This window comes from Macaca mulatta, chromosome 13 (assembly GCF_049350105.2).
Source record: "Macaca mulatta isolate MMU2019108-1 chromosome 13, T2T-MMU8v2.0, whole genome shotgun sequence".
Classification (NCBI taxonomy): Eukaryota; Metazoa; Chordata; class Mammalia; order Primates; family Cercopithecidae; genus Macaca; species Macaca mulatta.
In genome coordinates, this window is record NC_133418.1 from 92004787 (window position 1) to 92014462 (window position 9676).

The following is a 9676-nucleotide window of genomic DNA, read 5'->3' on the forward strand; positions in this document are numbered from 1 at the left end:
TCATTGTACTGAACTACCACATCAGGGAGCTTTTAAAAACATGACCCTGATAGGCAGCTTCTATGTTTGTGTGTACTTCAAAAATTTTGTAACTAAAAAAAAAAATTTTAGTGGAAAAAAACACCCAAGTGTTCCAAAGCGTTTAAATCTTTTTTTAAAGGCACTCTATGTAATCAGCAATAATTCTGCAAATTTCCAGCTCTCGCAAAAATATACATATATATATATTAAACATTCAACTAACTAAAGAAAAACTGGATGTAAAAACCGCATGTGCGGCAATCTTTGACTGTACATAACATTCTTCAAATCCAAGCTATCCCAATGTTTAGAGGGTTCCTGCCTTGAGAGGTTTCTCTAAATTGTTAAGCATTGAGGTTGGCCTTTAAATTCCCACATAAAGGGTCATAAATATTGCCCAGGATTGAGTTCCTTCTGGATCAGTTTCTCAAACTGTGGGCCACCTCCATCAGCATAACTTGGGATGCTTGTTAAAAACCCCCAAAGATTTTGATTCAATTCGTTGAATTTAACAAGTTTTAACATTTTTAACAAACCCTTCCAGTGGTCCCGCTGGACATTCACGTGTAAGAAACACTAATCTAGAATCTCTTTAAAAGAGCCCCAGTAAAAATGGCCAGAGGCATCACCAAAATTACCTGTGGCCAATTCCTCATCTCTCCTATCACCCCCTGGAGCAGCCAGAGCTGCTGCTGCAATAGAAAAGTAACCAAATTAGATCCACAGTCACAGACTGTTCGGCAGCGGCCCAGTCAAAGTCCCGCCCACCCATCCTTGGGTCAGCTGCTAGGGTTCCCAAGTGCCCCCAGAATGAGCCAACTCTCAAAAGCCATCTCTCCAGCCTGTGCACAAGGCATCCATGGGCTTACATCATGAGTTGAATTGTACTCCCCCTACAAAAAAAAAAAAAAAAAAAGTGTTGAAGTCCTAACCCCAAGTACCTCAGAATGTGACCACCTTTGGAGACACGTTCTTTACAGAGGTAATCAAGTTAAAATGAGATCATTGCGGGGGGTGAGGGGTAATCCAATGTGACTGATGTCCTTATAAAAAGGGGAAATTTGGACACAGACACACACAGAAGACAATGTATAAAGACACAGGGAAGAGATGGCCATCTACAGACCAAGGAGAGAGGCCTAGAACTGCCTTCAGAAGGAAGCAACCCCATCAACACCTTGACATCGGGCTTCCGGACTGCAGAACTGTGAGACAACACATTTCTATTGCTCTAAGTCACCCAGCTTGTGGAACTTGTTACAGAAGCCCGAGAAAATTCACATAGCTTGGAAAATCAAGAAGTGAAGTTAGGCAGTAGAAGCCAATCCAGATGACTGAGGGCTGTCAGGACAGTTTTCAGACCAAGACCTCAAGAAAGAATGTCACAGCACTGGATGTCCAGGAATCCCAGGGCAGTAGGAAGAGCCACAAGATCTGCAGTGGCATCTGAGCACTGCCCCACTGTTGGGAATAGGGGTAATAAAGCATACCCGCCTCAACGACACCCACAGGGTGTGAAGATCAAGGAAATGCTCTCTGTAAGCTCCACAGCACCCACACAAGTTACCCCCGCCCCATCGGCAGCTCCTCTCTGCCAGACCTGATCTTGGTCCATATTAAAAGGGTGGTGACATTTCCCTCGCACTCCAAGTCACCTCTGTTCATTGCTAGGAAGGACTGGGAAGCAAAATCTGCACTTTAGGAAAATTTAATTTGAGCTCTCGAACATGTTTGGGTACGTCTGAAATATCCAAGACAACAAATAACAGGGGCAGAAACAGCAAAACCCCGTGGTTGTCAAAGGTGCTTTCAACAAGTCGGGCTTCCCAAAAGCCAAGGGTTCACTGGGCGGCAAAAACTCCGATAAAGCAGAGCAGGCAGGGAGCGGGTGGTGTGCTCAGCAGGCCCACGGGCTGGAGGAGGGCTTCATCATGAAGGTTTAAGCACTATTACAATGTAGAATTTATGGTTCCTAAATGTTTATTTGAACTAGTCTTGAGAACACATACTTGACCTAGTGTGAACTTGACCTCTGGGTTCCTCTCTCTTTACCGAGGTTGTCTGTGCCACATAACAAGATTCTCCAGCTGACCCTCCCACATGGGGGCTGGGGTGGCCCTACCAGCAGTTGCCACGGTAAACCTCACTGCAGATCTATTGGCAAAGCAGCTGTCAATGGCCATAGCAGGCACACAAAAAATATATATAATCACTCTGGGCTCGACTCCCAAGTTTGGCAAGCACGATGCCAAGTCAAGAGGGATGGGGGACAGCCTGAGAGAGTTCTCTAGGTCACCTGAACTCCAGCCACATCACGCCCTCCTGGATGATGGCATCCACCACTGCGTCTCTGGGCACCAAGGGTGCATGTGACTCTGTCTCCTTTGCATATAATTTAAGGAAAATGTCTAGAGTTGGGTTTTTTCCCCTAAAGAGGCATGGGCTGAATGCCAATGGAAAAGCAATGGAATATCGATTTTCTGTTTCTTGCTAAGGAGAGAACAAGTCATTTGATGTGCCATGAGTTAAGTGAGTAAAAACAGACCTGCACTCCCTACAGCTGGCTGTGTTTCTCCTCTATTCATAGAACCTGGCACATGGTAAAAGCTAAACAGTAAATGCAAGAACCATCCATGCGTGTATGGAAGGCCTGCAACGTGCCAAGCACCCACTTTGGATTCATATCTGCCATCATCTCTTTTCTCTCTACCCCATAATCCTGCCAGCCCAGCCTCACTCTCCTCTCTTTCATTCTTTTGTATTGCCTATTCCCATGTCCAGTGTTCTCATTAAAGCTGAGCCTACCGGCAATGTCTTTGTCTGGCCTGCACTTACCCTGAGACAGGGGCGAAAACACTGGAAGAAGCAATGAGGCCATGAGGGGAGGTTCAGTTTGGGTATACGAAAAAAAAAAAAAAAACTACAAAAATGATAGGAGGCAAAAATGTTACACATCAGGGGTTTAATGCCCCACTTGGAAGACAAAGTCCCTAACCCACAAAACCTTCCTTTAAATGTTAATTCCTTGGAAAGAGTCGAAATGTGGTTCATCTCTCCATCTCTGTTGTTCAAAACAGGTAACGCTACCAAGCGTCATCCAGTATTAACTAAAATGACACATCCCACACTATAATTTCAATTCCTAGGGATCCACACACAAAGGGTGTCTGGAAAAGCAACATTAACATGCAACCAGGCGTCTCTACATAGTGACTCGGTGGCTACAGCCCGGAGGACCACCTTGGTGAGTGCACGAATCTATTCTTTGCCCCTGTGTGGGTCTGCCGCTTGCTTGTTCACATCTCTCTGATTTGCAATTTAAGGTTCACTAAATCTTTAGTCTTCAGAAGCATTTGATCATGGTCCATTTAAATTAGGTTTCAATAACTAAAAACAATCCAGACTTGCTCAAAGGGATACCTTATTTTCTTCACTGGATTAGGCAAACAGTGAACAACATGAACACTTCCAATCTCTTAAACAGAAATTTGTTTTGCATCAATTGGACATGACCTATATAAACTCAAATTCTTCATTATCTTCAACGTGTCATGACAATTAGAAGATATCCTGGGTTATACATTTAAATGTATATGCACATTTTATGATGACTATTATAAGGGGGAACTTCATGTGGGCATATCATTGGTTTTTGTATTCTTATGTGTAATAAACCATACCCAAGTGTAATTGTTCAATCTCAGCATAATAGGGAAGTGAGAGAAGGAAACCACAAACAGAAGAAAACCAAGTCATCGATAAAGCAGACAGAATTTACTTGGCTTGATCCAACACTAATCTCTAATATTAATCTTCCTGGTTTCATCAAGGCCTTCATACCCATTTTTTTCATCTTGACATGTGCAACCATCCTACAAAGAAGGTGAGGTTTTAGCACAGGCATTTCTGAATGGGAAAATACAGGCCAGACAGGTCACGTGAACTCCCCGAGGCCACATAGCTAGTGAGGGTTTCAGCATTTGAATTCAGGTCTTCTGGCCCCAAAGCCAGGAGTCTTTCCTGGCATCACACTACTCAGCCATGGACACAAGGTTTACAGCATCAGCGGGAGCCCCAGTGGTCCCATCTGAAGGTAGAAGGCTCTCTCAGCTCTCTGGACCTCCCAGACACATGCAAAGTAAGTCCCCTATTTTAAATATCCATCTCAGAGATACATTATTTTGGACTGCATGCTGACTACCCCAGCATGCCTTTTAAAAACACAATTATTTCTGAAGAAAGCTGTGAATTAAGTTTCTAGCAATTGTACCTAAATTCATTTGTTAAACTGGGAAGTACAGGAAGGCTAATCTTCTGAATGCTGAGAACCACGTAGATCCTGGTGTTGTCCAAGGGCTACCTCCTAGAAGCTGGTAGGAAAACTTAAGCCAAATGCTAGAAGCATTGGTTGTAGGTATCGTAAGATTAAACTAATATAGCAACTTCCTCTAGAGCCCTGTAAGTAACTTCAACCCTGATTTTTCTGACCAGCAGTCTTCTGTGATCTCTCTCTGGTTTACCAGGCAGCAAACCCAGCTAAACCTAGGCACACACACGTCTTTGCCTCTCTTGCCTGGAGAAGCAGGAAGCCATGAGGTGATTCCCCGAGATCTGGAGCATCTTGGGATCTTCTAGAACATCTTTGGATCCCCGAATCCCCAGGCAACCTGAAAATGGGGGCCTATCCTCTTTTCAGAGAGGGCACTCAACTGCATTTGCCAAGCAAACTGATTAAGGCCTTAGAGCATTGTCTCCAACAGACATCAAGGAGCTTCTGCCTATCTGTAAAATCTTGCTCTGAATTCTTTTCTTTTCTTGAGGTGGAGTTTCTGCACCGCCCAGCACAATCTCTGTTCACTGCAATCTCCCCGACCCAGGTACAGGCAATTCTCTTGACTCAGAGAAGCTAGGATTACAGGCATGCGCCACCATGCCTGGGTAATATATATATGTTTTTTTTTTTTTTTTTTTTTTTTTTTGAGACAGAGTCATTGTCACCCAGGCTGGAGTGCAGTAGAGTGATCTCAGCTCACCGCAAACTTCACCTCCTGGGTTCAAGCGATTCTTCTGCCTCAGCCTCCCCAGTTGCTGGGATTACAGGCACACACCACCACACCCAGCTAATTTTTTTGTATTTTTAGTAGAGATGGGGTTTTGCCACGTTGCCCAGGTTGGTCTCTAACTCCTCAAGTGATCCACCTGCCTCAGCCTCCCGAAGTGTTGGGATTACAGGCGTGAGCCACTGCACCAGGTCTACTGGCTAATTTTTTAGTGGAGACAGGGTTTCACCATGTTGGCCAGGCTGGTCTCCAACTTCTGACCTCAAGTGATCTGCCTGCCTCGGCCTCCCAAAGTGCTGGGATTACAGGCGTGAGTCATCGCACCAGTATAAAGATTAAATGTATTTTTAATCTTTACACAGCAATATCCCATTGCATTGGTGCTGTAACGGATGAGTTATCTCCATGTTACAGGCAAACCATATCATACCAGGTTTTGGACAGAATGAGTTACTGAGGGGAGGGGAGGGCATGTCATTTGGCCTGAGCAATGCTAAATTCTAAACAAATGCTAACACATTTCTGACAAGTATAATTTAAGAACTTAAAAGTGAAGAATTATGACTTAATCTAAAATGCCTAGAACCCTGAGCATTTCTGATCTAGTGGTTTGAATTTGATAGTCAGAAGGCTGTTCATGTCTGTAATTCCTGCTTGATCATAAGACATTATAAAACCTGTGGACATTCACCTTTTTACAAAAGTAAGGCCATTATGCCAAAGCCCTTCTGTTTCCTTCAGGATTGAAGACATTTTTCAACAAACAAGGCCACTAGATTGACTGTATCGGAAATTTTTTTAAATTCATCCACCTGTATTTCAAAATCCGAGCATCAGAAATTTTGAACAATTCCAATCCACATAGGAATGCCTCGGTCTCTATGCAAAGAACAACTAAGAATGCTTCACTTTTTCTGAGGGGAAAGGTAAGACTCCTTTATGTCCAATGAGCACCCAATAGCATCAATTCATCAAGAAGAGCCTCAGAATACATTTAACCTGATCCTTAACTTTACAATGCATAGGAGAAAAATTTTCCAGTGTTCTCAAATCTATATGCATCATTAACACATTTTTTTAAAAATACTGCTGGGCGGCCGGGCGCGGTGGCTCAAGCCTGTAATCCCAGCACTTTGGGAGGCCGAGACGGGCGGATCACGAGGTCAGGAGATCGAGACCATCCTGGCTAACACAATGAAACCCCGTCTCCACTAAAAATACAAAAAAAAATTAGCCGGGCGTGGTGGCGGCGCCTGTAGTCCCAGCTACTCGGGAGGCTGAGGCAGGAGAATGGCGGGAACCCGGGAGGCGGAGCTTGCAGTGAGCCGAGATCGCGCCACTGCACTCCAGCCTGGGCGACAGAGCGAGACTCCGCCTCAAAAAAAAAAAAAAATACTGCTGGGCATGCATGTGAACTGCAGAAGCACTGCAGAGAACCCCACCCATCAGTTCTGAAGAGCAGCAGAGAAGTGCATTCTAGAAAACCATCAGGCCTCAAGGATGAAGGATTCTGGTTGCTGTTTTCAGGAAGCTATAAAAACTATTGATGTTTTACTCCAGAATAGGGCCCTCTACTCCCCAATCCCCTCCTGCCATCACCGTAAAGAATGTCTTTCATTTGTTGGTATCATGTTCAAATTAATTACACTGGTTCTGCCATATGGCATATCCTCAAATGGAAATTTTTTCCTAGCTCCTGATTCACAGATGTGCCAGAGTGATGAATATCTCTGTTGAGTTCAGAGAAATCTTGGATGCAATGCATTGCTGCTGACATTGATACTAACATTACCCTGACCCAGCCCTTCCTAGGTGGTAATGAAGCCTGCAGGTAATGGATGGATCGTATTTCAGACTTCAACTTCCCCCGAGCCCTTTCAAGTGGCCCTTATGAGATGCCCCCATGTGGACATCCCCCCCCAACTTTGCCTACTGTGCAGGGCCACTGTGAATGTGGCAACTTACGTTTGGTGCACCTCTGGGAGCCAGGGGCCTTACTCCAGCCATGACAGCACCGCCCTCCACAGACATTGACCCTGAAACAAAGCAAGATCGCTGAGTCCAGCAGCAGGAAGACTCCCTTCCCAAGAACCCAAACTTCCAGCATGTTCCAGAAAGGCCAGCCTCCAGCTTCTGCAACCCTTTGGATGAGACAGAGTCCTAACAGGTACCCTGGATGCCCAACCCAAAGCTGCCCAAGCAGAGGGGCAAGGCCCATACATATATCAGGGAATGCTGGGAGAACCAAAAAGCCTGCATAACCTAGGCCTATACAGGAAGGGAGGACAAGGGCCCAACAAATGGTTTTCTCACCCCCAAATTACAGTAGCGCCAATTATTTTTTTTTCTATTATCTGGGCCAACATTTTAAATTGGAAATGAGTTTCAGAGAGAACTGTCCAAAAAGGAGTGAGGTCACATGGCCTGCTATCACCCCTGAAAAAAACATGCCAACTAAGCAAAACAAGTTTTCCCCTACACCCCAACCTGAGACGAACTGGGGGAAATAGGAGGCCCACGAAGGGAAGAGACTATGAGCGCCCAATAACAGAAACATTCCAACCAAAACTTTTATCAATACCAAGACACCCCACCACAGGAAAGCAGACTCCACAGGTGCAAGGAAGTCCAAGCCCATGATTTCTCTGATGCTGAAAAGTTCCAGGCCGCAGAACAGGAGCTGGATCTTTACGGCTAGCCTGCCCTCGAAACATTTTTTTCATTAGCTAAACCAAAATTAAAACTCAGTTGCAGTTTAATTGATGCTGAGGGATTAAACTGTAGTGACCTCAAGTTTACGCCCATCTTCTAGGAGCAGTTGGGTTTGCGCGCAGAAGGTTACGCCCCAGGCAGAAATGCCTTTTGTGTTTACCCGCAGCTCGGTAACAATGCACTCGGAGTTTCACGTCAGTAAAAGTCCCTGGGCTTCCCCGCACTCCGCTCTTCCCGCGGCGCTCAGCGCAGGCGGAGGCGGGGAGAGAAAGCCGACCCACCGCGCGCGAGCGCCCCGGCCACCGCAGGCTCCGAGTGGCCCTGACCCCGCAGGTCCCTCAGCGGGCGGCGCGCGCGAGGCTGGCGGGAGGAAGGGGGTGTGGGCTTACCCCTGCAGCTGCTGCTTCTGGTGAACCTGCAGCCTGGAGCCCCCGCTGCTCTGGGTCTCCTGCGGCACCTTGGAGCGCAAGACTTGCCTGCCTTGTTTGGCGAACGGGGCGGCTGCCGGGTGGCCGCCGGGCTTGGGGTGGAGCTGCCCGCCGGGGACCGCGGGACGCGCCGGCTCCGGCGGCGGCGGCGGCGGCGGCGGTCTGAGCCCCTGCAGGGCCGCGCCGCCAGGCTTGCTCGTGCGCCGGGTCCTCTCCGAGGGGACCCCGGGGGAGGCGCGGCTGGGGGCGCCCGCAGCCGCCGAGCTGCGGCTGTACCTGGCGTTGAGCGCGACGTTGAAGGTCCGCGAACGCGGGGGCCCGCTCAGGGGCAAGGCGCCCGCTGCCAGGCCGGGGCCCGGGTGCACCACGTAGGTGATCCTCCGCACCCGGCCGTGCGCCGACGACGCGAGGAGTCCTGCCCAGAGCAGGAGCCCCCACCTGAGCCAGGCCCCCGCCATCGCGGGCCCCAGCCGGCGCGACCGGCCGCGCGCGGTCCGGCCCCCTCCCCCGGCCGTGCGGCTCGCCTTTCCCCGCGCGTTCGGGCTCCCCCGAGAGCTGCCGAGAGCTCGGGAAAGGCGGGAGGAGGCTCTGCGGGCAGCTGAGCGGCCCCAGACCCCGGCCGATTGTGGCGGGGAGCAGGGGGCGGGCGTGGGGGTGGGGAGCGCGTAGCCCGGGGAGCGGGGAGGGGCGAGGGGAGCGGGCAGTGCAAGGTGAGGGTCCGCGCGCCCGACCGGGGGTGCAGCGCGCGCCGCGGCGGGGCCCGGCGAGGGTGGCCGAGAGCGAGAGAGAGCGCGCGGGACACTCTGAGGCAGCCCCGGCGGCGAAGTCTTTTAAAAGTTTCTCTCCCGTGGCCCCGAGTGTCAGACCTGAGCAGCCAATCTCCGGCAGACGTGACGTCAGGCGGCAGATCCTAATTGGGGAAGGCGTGTGAGGAGCCTGAAGGCGCGCCGCCACCCTCCACATCCACGGGGGTTGCTCCCGTGGGTCGCCGAGGTGGAGGTCCCCACGCCCCAGTTCTGTGTCCCGGGAGAGGACAAAGGGCTCAGCAAAGTTACTCAACGGTCCTGTCCTTGCAGAAGACCTATGCGTTTGATATTGTTTGGAAGCCCCGGCATTTTCTTATCCGTGTTTGCTGGGATACTTGCTGCGGGGTTGAATTCAAATACCAAATCGGGCCCCAGAAAGGGCTGTCTGGGCGCGCTGAGGTCTCCATCGGAGTCCGTTTAGATGGCTCCCTGTGGGGCTGTAAAGTCCCCGTGGCTGCTTCTCGGTCTGCAGCCTCTGGTACCCTACTCCTCGCTTGGCAGGAATGGGAGTGCAGAGCGGGCAGCAGAGGGCGCCCGCGTGGACGGGGAGAACCGATAGAGACAGCCCTGTCCCTGGGCCTTTAGGACAGGATTAGAGTTCAGGATCCCTGACAACCCTAAGCCATTTGTTTTCAATAAAGACGAATCA

The 9676-nt window shown here is 49.4% G+C and overlaps 1 protein-coding gene across 13 annotated transcripts in view; it reads right to left on the reverse strand.

Annotated features, from left to right (window-relative positions):
• LTBP1 (latent transforming growth factor beta binding protein 1) overlaps window positions 1-9083 on the reverse strand; it is a 445556-nt gene extending 436473 nt beyond the window's left edge. For all 13 annotated transcript variants that reach the window (XM_077959737.1, XM_077959738.1, XM_077959736.1 and 10 more), the window contains exons 1-2: window positions 8183-9083; window positions 7047-7117 (exon numbers count right to left, since the gene is read on the reverse strand). In XM_077959737.1, coding sequence (XP_077815863.1) covers window positions 7047-7117; window positions 8183-8679 — 568 coding nt within the window. In that variant the 5' untranslated portion in view covers window positions 8680-9083. The remainder of the gene's footprint in view (window positions 1-7046; window positions 7118-8182) is intronic.
• Between the last annotated feature and the right edge of the window lie 593 nt (window positions 9084-9676).